At 45.4% G+C, this 15,644-nt stretch overlaps 1 protein-coding gene across 1 annotated transcript; it reads left to right on the forward strand.

Annotated features, from left to right (window-relative positions):
• Window positions 1–408: 408 nt before the first annotated feature.
• Window positions 409–15,362, forward strand: LOC125540549 (putative wall-associated receptor kinase-like 16). The gene is made up of 3 exons (XM_048704434.2): window positions 409–1,309; window positions 1,408–1,554; window positions 14,147–15,362. Exons 1-3 carry the CDS (start codon window positions 409–411, stop codon window positions 15,343–15,345), a joined length of 2,247 nt encoding a protein of 748 aa, XP_048560391.2. The 3' UTR covers window positions 15,346–15,362.
• Window positions 15,363–15,644: the final 282 nt, after the last annotated feature.

The raw sequence follows: 15,644 nt of genomic DNA on the forward strand, positions 1-15,644 counted from the left end.
AGCTCACCTTGTTTTTTTAGTGATTAATAGGGCCGTTCAAAAGATTCCCACAAGCTCATCTTCGTTTTTTTAGTGATTAATTTAGTCACTAAAAACACAAAGGTGAGCTTCTGGGAATCCCTAGTAATCATTACAATAACAAAGGTGAGCTTGTTGGATTCTTATGAACTTCTGGAGTGGCTAAATTCTTGGAATTTTAATGTAAGTCCGGACCTCACTCAAAGTTTCCTTTATCCACTTATTCACACAAACAAATCTTCCATGGCCTGATCGAAGCACTTTATGAGTCATGGACAATAATATTAGTATTGTCTACATACTTTTTTATGCTACCGATTACTTTTTTTTAACAAAGGTGTCACTTTAGTTTTGACCGTGTCATGTTTACTTATTCTCTAGTCGAAGAATATGCAAGCACTGTTGTGTCTTGGCCTCGGTCTCACACTGCTTGTAGCACAATACGCTCCTGGAACTGCGGCTCCAGGTTCAGAGTGCCGAAGGTGGTGCGGCGATGTTGAGATACCATACCCATTTGGTATCGATCCAGGCTGCTCATTCGGAAAAGACTTTGACATCAGCTGTAAGGTCCAAGATGGCATCACGAAGCCATTCAAGTACACCTTAGAGGTGCTTAGCATCTCCTTGACTAACAGCACGGCCCGGGTACTGAATAACATCATGGGGTACTGCTACAACAACTCCACCACGAGCATGGAGGAATTCGGCAATTCCATGGTTGTCGACGAAATCAGTCCTGCTCCTTCGTTTCCCTACCGGCTCTCTGACATCCACAACAAGTTCACAGTCATCGGGTGCAATGCCCTTGCCTTCATGAGCGACACCGATGACACGGGAACAGGCTACCAGGCCTATGGCGTCGCATCATGCCGTGGTCTGCCAGACTTACTGGACGGATCGTGCTCTGGTATCGGCTGCTCCCAGACTACGATACCTAAGAAGATGCGCAGCTACTATACAGATTTCTTCAAGTCGGTCAACACAAGTAAAATCTGGGAGTTCAACCAGTGCAGCTATGCAGTGCTGATGGAGACAACGGGATTCAACTTTAGTACTTCGTACATAAGCAACACCGTGTTCAATGACACATACCTTGGACGGGTACCTATGGTCATTGATTGGGCTATAAGAAATGTGAGTTCTTGTGACGATGCCCAATGGAATAACACGGGTACTTATGCATGCCTGAGCAACAACAGCAAGTGTGTGAATTCCACCAACGATCTAGGGTACACATGCAGTTGTATCCCTGGGTATGACGGGAACCCTTATCTTCTAGATGGATGCATAGGTATGCTACTAATTAATTTGCTATGGATGCCAATGAATTGTGTCCTTTAACTTTACATGTACCAAATTCTAATGCTTATTTTTGCTAATTTAATGTAGATGTCAACGAATGCAAGAAGGATCATCAATGTCCTTCAGATGGATTTTGCCACAATACTGATGGAGGGCACTGGTGTTCTTGCAGACGAGGGAAAGTTTATGTGTACGAAAGCAAAACATGCAACACTGACACCAAATTTATAATAGGTAACACCCAAATACGTGAGATCACTAGCTAAACCATTTATTTTTGTATGCATTTAATTCAGAGAAAAAGAAACTTTTGATACAAATCAATTATTGCCTGAACATGTACTTTGCACCTACAATGTAAAAATTGTTTAGTTTGTACCCTCAAGTCATAATTTAAAAACAACTAGCATACTTACGTGGGAAAGAGCACAACCAAGCCTAGATTTATCATATAAGTAGACATTGACATATTGATTCAAATCCCACTTATTTGCGTCAGTGGTAAAAAAACACCTCAAGAAGGTCTTTGTCCAATCCAAAATTGCAAGGTGGCCCAAACCCCTATTGTAGTGAGGTTGGAGGCCCCTAGACAACCCCTCATAGCCCCACATCTAAGAGCTTTCTCCTTGAGCTCCTACCGACATGTACAAGAGGCGGGAAGGAATTTTCGTTTACCGTCCACCGCACGCCTGTGTTCCCAACACTGGTATTTTTTTTGCTCTCCACCCGCATCTGGCCCCCTTCCACCACATCAACTCCATTTCACTAGTGCAGAACCGGGCAATAGCACCGGTTCGTAAGGCCCTTTAGTGCCGGTTAGGTAACCGGCACTAAAATTTGGGCACTAAAGGCCCCCCCCCCCCTTAGTACCGGTTCAGCACGAACCGGTGCTAAAGGGCAACCACGTGGCATGAGCCAGCTCCGGGGGCCGGGAGCCCTTTAGTACCGGTTGTTAACACCAACCGGTACTAAAATGTTTGGGGGGTTTTTGGTTTTATGATTTCTTTTTCATTTAATTTTGTGTTTTCCATTTTAATTCTTTTTCGTTTGCTGGTATTTTACGGTACTACACATTGTACACGTTATGCATATATATATATATATATATATATATATATATATATAAATAGAATTTCTAATAGAACCAATCATATATATATCATCAATGTCTCACAAACCACCATATTAATTTACACATACACACATGTATAGCTATATACAATTTCTCCTACATATGCATGTTGCCTTCGGAGCCAGTGGCATTAGCCTAATTGGTGCCTTCGGAGCACGATGACAATTGGAAGTGGTTCATGACCTGGTCGATGGGGGCGGTAGCGGGTAATAGTATTCTCCCTTCGGATTTATGACATGGTCGAGCAAAAATCCCGCTATTTCCTCTTGAAGTGCTTCTACGCGCTCCGTTTCTAGGAGCTTGTCCCGCACCTCTTTGAACTGTTAAGAAGGAGATCAATATGCATGTGTATTAGTTGTGTGACTAGAGATCGATAATGGTGTAAAAATTGTGAATAGTGTTCTGACAAGCGTACCCATTCCTGTCTTTGAGATCTCCTCCTTTCGGACGCCATCATGCGAATGTTCTCGCAAACGCAGAATGCACACAGATCAGTCCCCTGCGCCTGCTTCAGGGCCTTTATTACGAGAATGAAATTTAATTTGATCAGATAATAATTAATCAAGCATGATAATTAAAGAGATGGCAGCTAGCTAGCTAGTACTACTTAATTACTTACCTTGGGTCGAAACCATTTCAGTTGTCGTTTCCATTCGCCTTCCGTGACGCTGATGAACCTTGCCCAAGCCCTGCCCGCCGACAAAGAAAATGAATAAAGGGGTTATTAAATAGTTCATATCATGAAATGACGAACTAAATAGGCCGAGATATATAGTTAATAATGATTGAAATTACCTGTTGACTATCCCAAACAAGATGTTATAGTCACTATTTGCTTTGAGTAGCGAGTCCAGTATTTCAACTGTTCCGGCGTCAACTTTAATGATACACAAGATCCAGTGAAATCTGCATGCACACACGTTTGTATGTCTTAATTAAGCGGGCATATGTAAGCAAAAACATGTAGCTAGCTAGTAGGCAAAAACAGAGAATTTTTAGTACAAGAAAGTGTGACTCACTGGAAGTTGTAAGGAAGTAGTATATCTTCATTGTATTTGAGGCGCTTCAAGAACTCTAGCATGCTGTCCTCTACCTGCTTTTCATGATGCTTGTTTATTTTCCATGTGTATTCATTAACGGTGTTTGGGTCAATGAACCCAATGCCATAGCGTCCACCTTTTCTCATTTCATACATCTTCATCCTGCATAATACCACAGAAAAGAATATAGTAAGGATAATTACAGGTAATGATTGATCAAAAGGATCACTACAGCTAGCTTGAGACTTAAATTACAGAAAGAAATCACTTACAGACAATAGCAACTGACGATAGATTTGTCGAGTGCGTCTTGATTGTATAACTGAAACAGTTCAGAATACTCAACGGTCACAGGTTTCTCATGGTAGTAATGATCCTTCTTGACTTGCACCATGAGGGACTCTCGATCGGATCTCTTGGTAATGTTCATGTACCATTCATGTAATTCATACATTCTCGTTGGGAGCTTCTTGACCTCTTCTGGCTTGACCAAAGGTTGGCCCCGGGCATATTTCCGTTTTATTTCCTCCTCTTTAAGCACAGGCATGTCCTCGATCTCGAGGAGTTGTCCAACAGTGATTTTGAGAGTTTCAGCCTGCATTATATGCTCCTGGGTTATTACCACATCGCCCACCTCGGGAACGTAAACTGTTTGGCCACAATAATATTGGGCGCGCGTACTGTCACGTGTTGTTGGCGGCACAATAAGCGGGGGGATCGATTGCGCCGCCTGTCCTCCCAGCTGGGCAACGGTTTTCCCGCATTTTTTGACAGCTGCTTGTTGTTTGCTCGAGCTCGAGCTCGCCTCCTTCTGTAGACGTTGTCGATGTAACTTCTTGATGTGGCGCTCATAGTCTGTGTCAACAGGCTTAGGAGCTGGTGGTTCAGCCATACGAACGAAGTGGTCAAGAACTTCCACAGGCACTTTCTCCCTTGGCGGCGGTGGCGGTTTCGGTCCAAAATGGGCGTCGACTTCTGCCCGCACTATGGCATTGGTTTGCTCCTTGGTCCTGTCGTAAGCCCTCTCAGGAAGAGGAGTACTGAGGTTTGGACCATATTTATATCGCTTGCCTCCGCCTGTACTTCCTGTACTATGACCTCGACTGGTACCGCTACGCACCATAGCTGCGGGGTGTCTCTTCTACGATTGCTGAGGCGGTGGAGACGGCTGACGGGGCTGAGTTGGACGAGGAGGAGTGGCCTGAAGCTGTGCCGGACTTGGAGGAGGAGTGGCCTGACACTTTGCCGGACTTGGAGGAGGAGTGGACGTCTGACGCTGTGTCGGACTTGGAGGAGGAGTGGCCTGACACTTTGCCGGACTTGGAGGAGGAGTGGCCTCACGCGTTGGTGGACTTGGAGCGGGAGTCTGCTGACTCGGTGGCGGACTTCGACGAGGAGTCGGGTGACGCGGTGTCGGTGGCCTTCGAAAGATGATGCAATCCTTTCTCCATAGGATGACATGATGTATGGCCTCTCCCAATGTGTGCTCGTCGTCACCTCCAGGAATTTCAAGCTGTAGCTCCGAATATGGGTCCACCACCTCATCAACCAAGACACGAGCATAGCCCGCTGGAATCGGGTTGCAATGGAAGGTTGCCTCGGGGGAATTTGAAAAAGCAACGGCGTCCGCCACCTTCATGGATATGTTCTTCATTTTGAAGTGTAGCTCGTAGTTAGTGTTCTCCGTGATGTCATCCACGGGGTATCTATCCAGCACTGCGTCGCCCGGGGCGGAACCCACGCTGCTTCTCGGCATGGATGGGGCGGTGCTATCCAATGCTGGATCATCCGCTAGCTGCTGCAGCTGCTGAGACCCCCTTTGCTGGCTAAGTGAGTCGATCTGCTCCTGCTGCCGCTGGAATTTAACTGCCAATTCCGCTTGACTTGCTTCTAGGCCTTGAAGGCGTTCATAGTCCCGCTTCCTCTGCTCCTCCTCCATCTTCCTCTTCTTCTCCTCCGCAATCTTCTTTCTCGCATGGGTTCTGTAGTCGGCGTTCCAGTCCGAAAGCCCCTCATACCACGGAATAGTGCCCTTGCCTCGTGTTCTTCCCGGGTGTTCAGGATTTCCCAGGGCACGCGTAAGCTCGTCGTTCTCTCTGTTGGTCTGGAACACCCCCGATCGAGCCTCTTCTATTGCAACAAGTATCTCATCGTCGGCTCCGTTCAGACATGCCTTCATCGAAACATTGCCTGTCTTCGGGTCCAACTCCCCCCCATGCGCATAGAACCAAGTCCTGCACCTGGGGGGCCAGCTCTTAGTAACCGGAGTGACACTTGCATCCTCCATCTCTTTCTCAGACTTATCCCACTTAGGCATTGCCACCGCGTAGCCACCTGGCCCCAGCTTATGGAACTTATCCTTTTTTCGGCATTCTTCTTGTTTATTCTCGACCGTTCCTTAGCTAATTCTGAATCCTTGAATTTCACGAAATCGTCCCAATGAGCACTTTGATTCTCTAGTATCCCCTCGAATACTGGAGTCTTCCTTCCTCCCTTGACGTACTTCTCCCACGTCGTTCTCTTGTGGTTCTTGAATGCAACCGCCATCTTCCTAAAAGCAGCGTCCTTGACTTTCTGCACATCTGCTTCTGTGAAATGATCTGGTAGGGTGAAATGTTCCATGAGAGTATCCCAAAGCAGTTTTTTTTATTCTCGTCGACAAAAGTAACATTTGGACGTGGCTTTGCTGGCTTTCTCCATTCTTGAAGGGAGATCGGGAGTTGGTCCTTCACAAGAACTCCGCACTGACGAACGAACTTGTCCGCAATCTTCTTAGGCGCTAATGGTTCGTCATTAGGTTTGAATGCCTCGATATTGTACTTTACGCCCTCCTTCAACTTTTTGTTCGGGCCTCGTTTCGTCCTTTTGCCTGAAGATTTGCTCGATCCGGATGGCTGAAAGAAGAAAGATCGATTCGTTAATATATCTTCAACTCATTTAAAACATGCGATGATCACCAGATTCCTGCTTATATAAATATATATACCTTGCCGGTGTTTGTTGTTTTAGGACCAACATGTTCTTCGTCGTAGTTCATGACTTCATCAGTTCGGTCGTCGCGATCGAATATCATATCACCCTCTCCGGTGTTGTTTAGAAATTCGGAGCCGTCAAAATCTTCTTCATTCTGATCATCATCTGGCCCGCGTATGATATCGAACATGGTCTGTTCCCTCTCTCTGTAGGTATTGTCCGCCATAGCTTTTATTTAACTATGCCAAAAGAAATATAAAACAATTTAGTATAATCTCGAATAATAGATATAATCTCGAATACATCGTCTCGAATAATAGATATAATCTCGAATACATCGTCTCGAATAATAGATTTAATCTCGAATACATCGTCTCGAATAATATATAATATTGAATAGTACATCACTGGCTCATAGCTGAAGTGCGGCGCGGGCGGTGGACACCCAAAGAGAAGGAACCCTCACAGGATCATAGCTGAAGTGAGATCCCTGAAGAAACTGCCAGGTATTGGAGAACCTGCCGCCCTCTAACGCAACCATGTAGCGATGGACGTGCTCGTCCTCCTCCCTGACACGACGACGTACCACCTTCGGCGGGGCCGGCTCCCTCCGCACCGAAACTAGCCCACGCGAACGCCACCAAACGAGATCAGGGTCGACGACGAGACCCGGGGCCGGGTTCCTCATCAAGCGGCGCGCCCCTCCAGGCAGCACCTCCCAGTGCCAGCCCGGCAGAGCCCAGTCCCGGACATGGGTCAGCTGGACGTCGTCGCGGACGTGTCGACGGCGAGGATGCGGGCCGGGCATCGTCGACAACAAATACTAGCTATATGCCCGCAAAAAGTAACATTTTTTAATGATTGGATTTTGATAACTAAAATTTCTAACATTTCTATAACATTTCTAACAATGCTATATATAACTAACATTTCTATAACATTTCTAACAATGCTATATATAACTAACATTTCTATAACATTTCTAATATTTCTATAACTAAAAAAAGAAAAATTTCTAACTTTTTTATAACTATTTCTATAACTAAAAAACAGAAAAATTGCTAACAATTCTAACTTTTTTATAACTATTTCTATAACTAAAAAACAGAAAAATTTCTAACAATTCTAACTTTTTTATAACTATTTCTATAACTAAAAAACAGAAAAAATTCTAACAATTCTAACATTTCTAACATTTCTAACAATTCTAACATTTCTAACTATTCTAACAATTCTAACATTTCTAACTATTTCTAAAAAACAGAAAAATGTCTAACAATTTCTAAAAAACAGAAAAATCTATAACTAAAAATGTATGTGTGTGTGTGTGCGCGCGCTCACCGGCCGGCGAGGCGAGAGGCGACGGGGGGCGCGCGGCGACGGGGACGGCGACGGGCGCGGCGACGACGGGGCGGCGACGACGGGGCGGCGACGACGGGGACGGGGACGTACGGGCCGGGGCGGCGACGACGACGGGGACGGTGACGACGCGGCCGGGACGGGGCGGCGGTGACGACGGGGACGACGGGGACGGGACGACGGGGCGGCGACGATGGGGACGAGGCGGCGACGGGGGCGGCGACGGGCCGGGGCGGCGACGAGGGATATGGAGACGGCGGGGGCGGCGGGCGACGGTGCAGAGGAGAAGAAGCAGAGGGAGAGATGAGAAACTGACGAAATTTTAAAGTGTTTTCTTATATAGAACCCACCTTTAGTACCGGTTGGAGCCACCAACCGGTACTAAAGGGGGTCGCTTCCCGCCCCTTGGGCCACCAACCGGTACTAAAGGTCTGTTTTGGCTAGCCCAAGGGGCGGGAAGCGACCCCCTTTAGTACCGGTTGGTGGCTCCAACCGGTACTAAAGGCCCCCCTTTAGTACCGGTTGGTGCCACGACCCGGTACTAAAGGGTGTGCGCTGCCAGGTGAGGGGCACAAAAGTTTAGTCCCACCTCGCTAGCCGAGGGGCACTCGCACCTGCTTATAAGCCCCGCCGTCGCTGCTGTCTCGAGCTCCTCTCTTAAGCAGGCCTTCTGGGCCTACCTCTTCTGCGATGCCCTGTTGGGCCTACTGGGCTAGCAGGCCTGCATCCTGGCCCAACTTGAATTTGGGTTTCTAGTTGTATGCAGGCCGCTGTGGCCCAGTAGGTGGGCTTTTTTTTCTTATTTTTTTGCTTTATTTATTTTTGTGAATAACTTAACTTTGAAAATAGATTTTTCAGTGATTCTTTTTTCTTATGTTTAATATTAGTGTGCTTTATCATTATATTCAATTTGGTAATGCTTAGGTTATTTAAAAAATGAAATGCCTTTGTAATGGATGAGTTTTTCGTCCAAAACCCTGATACTTCGAAACAGATTGTCCATTTTGTACACGAAGTGCATCCAGTTTTTGCGGTAACCCTCTCTACTTTTTTGCACATGCTATGTGGGTGAAATTATGATACCATGCCAACTTTCAACCTTTTCTGAGTTCATTTGAAATGCTTTTCAATTTCAGGGTCATTTAGCTGAAAAAATCAGTAAATGCATGAAAGAATTTGCTTGCACATAAAATTTCTTCGCGTTTCAAATGCCAAAACACATAACTAGCTACCCTAACTATTACAGAGATTCCCTCCTGGGTGTGAAACACAGAAGAAAGTGATGATAGTTAAGCCGATCACATCCCAGATCTTTGGGTGTGAAACTTTTTCTTCGCGTGTGTCCCTTTGCGTCGTAGTCATGAAAAATCTTCATCATTTAACGGGATGCTCGGGTCAATATTCACTGTGAATGGAGCAATTTCATCAAACTTTTCATAATCTTCTGACTTGTCTGTCTTGTCATCCACTCCCACGATGTTTCTCTTCCCAGAAAGAACTATGTGCCGCTTTGGCTCATCGTACGATGCATTCGCTTCCTTATCTTTTCTTTTTCTTGGCTTGGTAGACATGTCCTTCACATAGAAAACCTGTGCCACATCATTGGCTAGGACGAATGGTTCGTCTGCATACGCAAGATTGTTGAGATCCACTGTTGTCATTCCGTACTGCGGGTCTTCCGTTACCCCGCCTCGTGTCATATTGACCCATTTGTACCGAAACAAAGGGACCTTCAAACCACGTCGATAGTCAAGTTCCCATATGTCCTGTATATAACCATAATATGTTTCCTTTCCCGTCTTGGTTTCTGCATCAAAGCGGACACCACTGTTTTGGTTGGTGCTCTTCTTATCTTGGGCGATCGTGTAAAATGTATTACCATTTATCTCGTACCCTTTGAAAGTCATTATATTCGAAGATGGAAACTGGGACAGCAAGTACAGGTCATCTTCAATAGAGGTGTCATGCATGGTACGTGCTTGCAACCAGCTGGCGAAACTCTTGGTTTGTTCACGTGTAATCCAGTCATCAGACCGCTCCGGGTGTTTGGAGCGTAGCAAATTCTTGTGTTCATCCATATACGGAGCCACCAAGGCGGAATTCTGTAGAACTGTGTAGTGTGCTTCAGTGAGAGAATGTTCGTCCATACATATTATTTGTTCCCCTCCTAGCGTGCCTTTTCCATCCAGTCTGCCCTTATGCCGCGATTCAGGAACACCAATCGGCTTAAGGTCAGGAATAAAGTCAATACAAAACTCAATGACCTCCTCATTTTGACGGCCCTTGGAGATGCTTCCTTCTGGCCTAGCACGGTTATGAACATATTTCTTTAAGACTCCCATGAACCTCTCAAAGGGGAACATATTGTGTAGAAATACAGGACCCAAAACGTTAATCTCTTCGCAGAGGTGAACTAGGACGTGCGTCATGATGTTGAAGAAGGATGGTGGGAACACCAACTCGAAATTGACAAGACATTGCACCAAATCATTCTGTAACCTTGGTATGATTTCTGGATCGATTACCTTCTGAGAGATTGCATTGAGAAATGCACATAGCTTCACAATGGCTAATCGAACGTTTTCCGGTAGAAGCCCCCTCAATGCAACCGGAAGCAGTTGCGTCATAATCACGTGGCGGTCATGAGACTTTAGGTTCTAGAACTTTTTCTCTGTCATGTTTATTATTCCCTTTATATTCGACGAGAAGCCAGGCGGTACCTTAATACTGAGCAGGCATTCAAAGAAGATTTCCTTCTCTTCTTTGGTAAGAGCGTAGCTTTCATGACCCTGATGTATGCCGTCTTTTCCGTGCATACGTTGCTGGTCCTCCCGTGCCTCAGGTGTATCTTTTGTCTTCCCATACACGCCCAAGAAGCCAAGTAGGGTCACACAAAGATTCTTCGTCACGTGCATCACGTCGATTGCGGAGCGGATCTCGAGGTCTTTCCAATAGGGCAGGTCCCAAAATATAGATTTCTTCTTCCACATGGGTGCGCGTCCGTCAGCGTCATTCGGAACAGGTTGTCCACCAGGACCCTTTCCAAAGACCACCTTCAAATCCTTGACCATATCATGTACATCAGCACCAGTATGGTGGCGAGGCTTCGTCCGGTGATCCGCCTCACCTTTGAAATGCTTGCCTTTCTTTCTTACGGGATGCCTGCTCGGAATAAATCGACGATGTCCCAGGTACACATTCTTATTAGCCAAATATATACTGTCGGTATCGTCCAAACAGTGCGTGCATGCGCGGTATCCCTTGTTTGTCTGTCCTGAAAGGTTACTGAGAGCAGGCCAATCATTGATGGTCACGAACAGCAACGCCTTTAGGTCAAATTCTTCCCCCATGTGCTCATCCCACGCACGTACACCTGTTCCATTCCACAGTTGTAAGAGTTCTTCAACTAATGGCCTTAGGTACACATCAATGTCGTTGCCGGGTTGCTTAGGGCCTTGGATGAGCACTGGCATCATAATGAACTTCCGCTTCATGCACAACCAAGGAGGAAGGTTATACAAACATAGAGTCACAGGCCAGGTGCTATGGTTGCTGCTCTGCTCCCCAAAAGGATTAATGCCATCTGCGCTTAGACCAAACCATACGCTCCTTGCGTCATCTGCAAACTCCTTCCCGTACTTTCTTTCGATTTTTCTCCACCGCGACCCGTCAGCGGGTACTCTCAACTTTCCGTCTTTCTTACGGTCTTCTCTGTGCCATCGCATCGCCTTGGCATGCTCTTTGTTTTGGAACAAACGTTTCAACCGTGGTATTATAGGAGCATACCACATCACCTTGGCAGGAATCTTCTTCCTGGGGCGCCGGCCCTCGACATCACCAGGGTCATCCCGGCTGATCTTATAGCGCAATGCACCACATACCGGGCAAGCGTTCAAATCCTCGTACTCACCGCGGTAGAGGATGCAATCATTAGGGCATGCATGTATCTTCTGCACCTCTAACCCTAGAGGGCAGACAACCTTCTTTGCTTCGTACGTACTCTCGGGCAATTCGTTGTCCTTTGGAAGCATATCCTTTATCATTACCAGCAACTTTCCAAATCCCTTGTCAGATACACCATTCTCTGCCTTCCATTGCAGCAATTCCAATGTGGTGCCCAGCTTTTTCTTGTCACCTACGCAATTCGGGTACAACAATTTTTTGTGATCCTCTAATATGCGCTGCAACTTCTTCTTCTCCAAATCACTTGCGCAGTTTCTCTTTGCATCGGCAATGGCCCGACCTAGATCATCAACGGGCTCATCTGATGCCTCTTCTTCAGCTTCTTCCTGCATTGCCGGCTCAGCTTCTTCCCGCATTACCGGCTCAGCTTCTTCCCCCATTGTTGTATCATCATATTCAGGGAACCCATGGACAAGATAGCTGTCGTCGTCCTCTTATTCTTCATTGTCTTCCATCATAACCCCTCTTTCTCCGTGCTTGGTCCAAACATTATAGTGGGGCATGAAACCGGACTCAAACAGGTGGACGTGAATGGTTCTTGACGTAGAGTAATTGTGACCATTCTTACAGCCAGCACATGGACAAGGCATAAAACCATCCGCCCGCTTGTTTGCCTCAGCCGCAATCAGAAAAGTATGCACGCCCTCAACGAACTGGGGAGAGCATCGGTCATCGTACATCCATTGCCGGCTCATCTTCATTACACAACACCGAATAGACCAAATTAATACAAGTTCATACATAAAGTTCATACAACACTTAAATGCAACAAACAAATAACTCTCTAGCTAAAGCATTTAAATGCAACAACAAATGCGATCAAGATCGCAACTAAGGTAACAATGGATCCAACAGCATAATGATACCAAGCCTCACTATCGATGGCATATTTTCTAATCTTTCTAATCTTCAAGCGCATTTTCTCCATCTTGATCTTGTGATCATCGACGACATCGGCAACATGCAACTCCAATTCCATCTTCTTCCCCTCAATTCTTTTCAATTTTTCTTTCAAGTACTCGTTTTCTCTTTCAACTAAATTTAACCTCTCGGCAATAGGGTCAGTTGGAATTTCCGGTTCACATACCTCCTAGAAAAAATTTCTATGTCAACTTGATGGGCATAATTTGTCATAAACACGAAATGCAACTAGTTTTAAAAGAGAATATATATACCACATCTGAATCATTGCAAGAGTAAATCTAGCAATGAGAGATGAAAGGACAAAGTTGCTAACCTTTGTGATCATTTCAATGGATGGGGGCCTTCAAATCTTGACAAAATTTGGGCAAAATGTGTGATGAGCTCGAGAGGAAGAGGGGAAGAACAGAGAGGAGGGGAAAGGGGAAGAACAGAGCGAGCTCGGGTGGACGAAGGGTTTATGTAGGACGACCTTTAGTACCGGTTCGTGCCAAGAACCGGTACTAAAGGGGATGGAGGGGCCCCAGTCTGAGAACATCCTGCCACCACTCTCATTAGTACCGGTTTGTGGCACGAACCGGTGCTAAAGGTTCGCCACGAACCGGTACTAATGAAAGCGGCCCGGCTAGCCGTTGGAACCGGCACTAATGTATACATTAGTGCCGGCTCAAATACAAACCGGCACTAATGTGCTTCACGTTTGACCCTTTTTCTACTAGTGTTTCCTCCATTCTTGGTCCCCCCTCTGGGTCCTCCCGCCCCCACCGCTACTCTAGCACATGCCACATTGCCACTCCCACCCCATGTGGATCAACCACATATCTATTCCATGTTGCCGGCCTCATCCGGCCTCCTTCCACCTCCTCAACTCCATTTTATCCATCAGCGGCCTCCTTCGAGCTCCCACCATCAGCGCCTGACACGGCTCCGCCACCTCCCCCCGCCACCGCACGCCTGAGTGAGGAGAGTGATAGAAGCAAAAAAGGAAAGTTTTGAGCCACTAACGAGTGGGTTCCATATGTCATAATAAAATAGGGCTAGAAAGTGGCTATTTCTTAAGTTGGAGGCTTTTTTGGGGCTGAAAACGTAGGGGAAGCCCCTAGTTGGTCTGCATGTTATTTTAGGGGCTATTGCAGGAGATGCTCAAGAGGGAATCCTGTGCATTAACTATGGCTTTTGCCACATAAGCATGCCACTTGTGGACCCACAGTTGACCAAACCACCCCATCCCCAAAGGGGTTCAGCGATATGGTATTTGGGCTTGAAGGTGCGAACTAAAGGGTTTTCAGTTAGGTGTGCAAAGTAGACTCAAGCAATAAAACCAGACGTAGATTTATGAAAAAAACACAATAAACCAACATATATCACGAATGGTTTGCTATCTATCCATTTTCATCAAACAAAAATGTTTGTCTCATATGACATTATTATTATGCAGGAGTTACAATAGGATTATTTGGCCTAATGGTTATTATCATGGCCACTATCTTCTGGGGACAATTGATATGTCAAAAGAGGAAACTGAGTAAAGTCAAGGTTGAGTATTTTCGCCAGCATGGAGGCATGATTTTGTTTGATAAGTTGAAATCAGAGAAAGGTCTTGCCTTCAAGGTGTTTACAGAAGATGAGCTAATACATGCCACTAACAACTTTGACAATAGCAGAATACTTGGAAGAGGTGGGAACGGAACGGTTTATAAAGGGATATTAAAGGACAAGATGTCAGTAGCAGTTAAAAGATGTGCATTGGCTGATGAAAGGCAAAAGAAAGAATTTGGACAAGAGATCATTATTTTGTCCCAAATCAATCACAAGAACATAGTGAAACTCTTGGGTTGTTGCCTTGAGGTTGAAGTTCCAATTCTGGTATATGAGTTTGTCCTAAACGGTACACTATTCGAGCTTATCCATGGCAAGAACCACCTAAAAATCTCCTTCAACACTCTCTTAAGAATTGCTCATGAAGCAGCCGAAGGACTCAGCTTCCTGCATTCGTATGCATCTCCTCCAATAATTCATGGTGATGTGAAAAGTTCCAACATCTTGCTTGATAATAACTATATGGCCAAAGTGTCAGACTTTGGAACCTCCATACTAGCCCCGTCTGACAAAGAGCAGTTTGTCACAATAGTTCAAGGTACTTGTGGTTACCTTGATCCTGAATATATGCAAACATGTCAGCTAACAGACAAAAGTGATGTGTACAGTTTCGGAGTTATCCTTTTAGAGATTCTCACAGGCCAGTTGCCACTAAAACTCGAGGGGTCTGAGACGCAAAGAAGCTTGTCATTGGTTTTCTTGTGTGCTATGAAGAACAATAATCTAGATGATGTGTTGGCGAGCCATGTGAAAAGTGAAGAGAGCATGCAATTGCTGACAGGACTTGCAGACCTAGCAAAGGAATGCCTAGATATGCATGGTATCAATAGGCCCTCAATGAAAGAGGTTGCCGATGAGCTCAACAAATTGAGGAAGCTTTCAGTGCATCCTTGGTTACAACTTGACATGGAGGCAAATGCAGAAAGCCTTCTTGGTGGAGAGTCAACCAGCGGCCATGAAATTGAATTAAGTGGGTATACTATAGGAGAAAATGAGAACCAACCTATAAACCCAAGAAGTTCTTATTATGCTAAGTGACTAAGACATGCACGATATCCATTGAAGGATGTGCCTTCCATGCTTGAGTTCTTCACAAACATCCCTTTCTAAACATTTTTCTCCTCGCATCTGCAACCGGGATTAAGCTTGTTACGATGTGCACTTTATTTTCTGGTTAGCACTGTTGCATCTGTGTGTATTTTATTCGGTTTTATTCGATCCATATGTACTTCTCACAAACTGTTATCTATGGAACGTATTTGAATCCACATGTTATATATTGTCTTTTGCGAAAATCCACATGTTATATATGTATATAGGCGAAATTGTGGATAGCA

This window comes from Triticum urartu, chromosome 1A, assembly GCF_056163025.1.
Source record: "Triticum urartu cultivar PI428250 chromosome 1A, HENAU_Tu73, whole genome shotgun sequence".
In the NCBI taxonomy this organism is placed as follows: domain Eukaryota; kingdom Viridiplantae; phylum Streptophyta; class Magnoliopsida; order Poales; family Poaceae; genus Triticum; species Triticum urartu.

What these genes read in the sequence shown, in the direction of transcription:
- LOC125540549 (XM_048704434.2), top strand. Translation starts at nt 409, where the DNA reads ATGCAAGCACTGTTGTGTCTTGGCCTCGGTCTCACACTGCTTGTAGCA. An exon ending in TCTTCTAGATGGATGCATAG is followed by an intron (nt 1,310 to 1,407) that starts GTATGCTACTAA and finishes AATTTAATGTAG; the next exon opens with ATGTCAACGAATGCAAGAAG. An exon ending in TGACACCAAATTTATAATAG is followed by an intron (nt 1,555 to 14,146) that starts GTAACACCCAAA and finishes ATTATTATGCAG; the next exon opens with GAGTTACAATAGGATTATTT.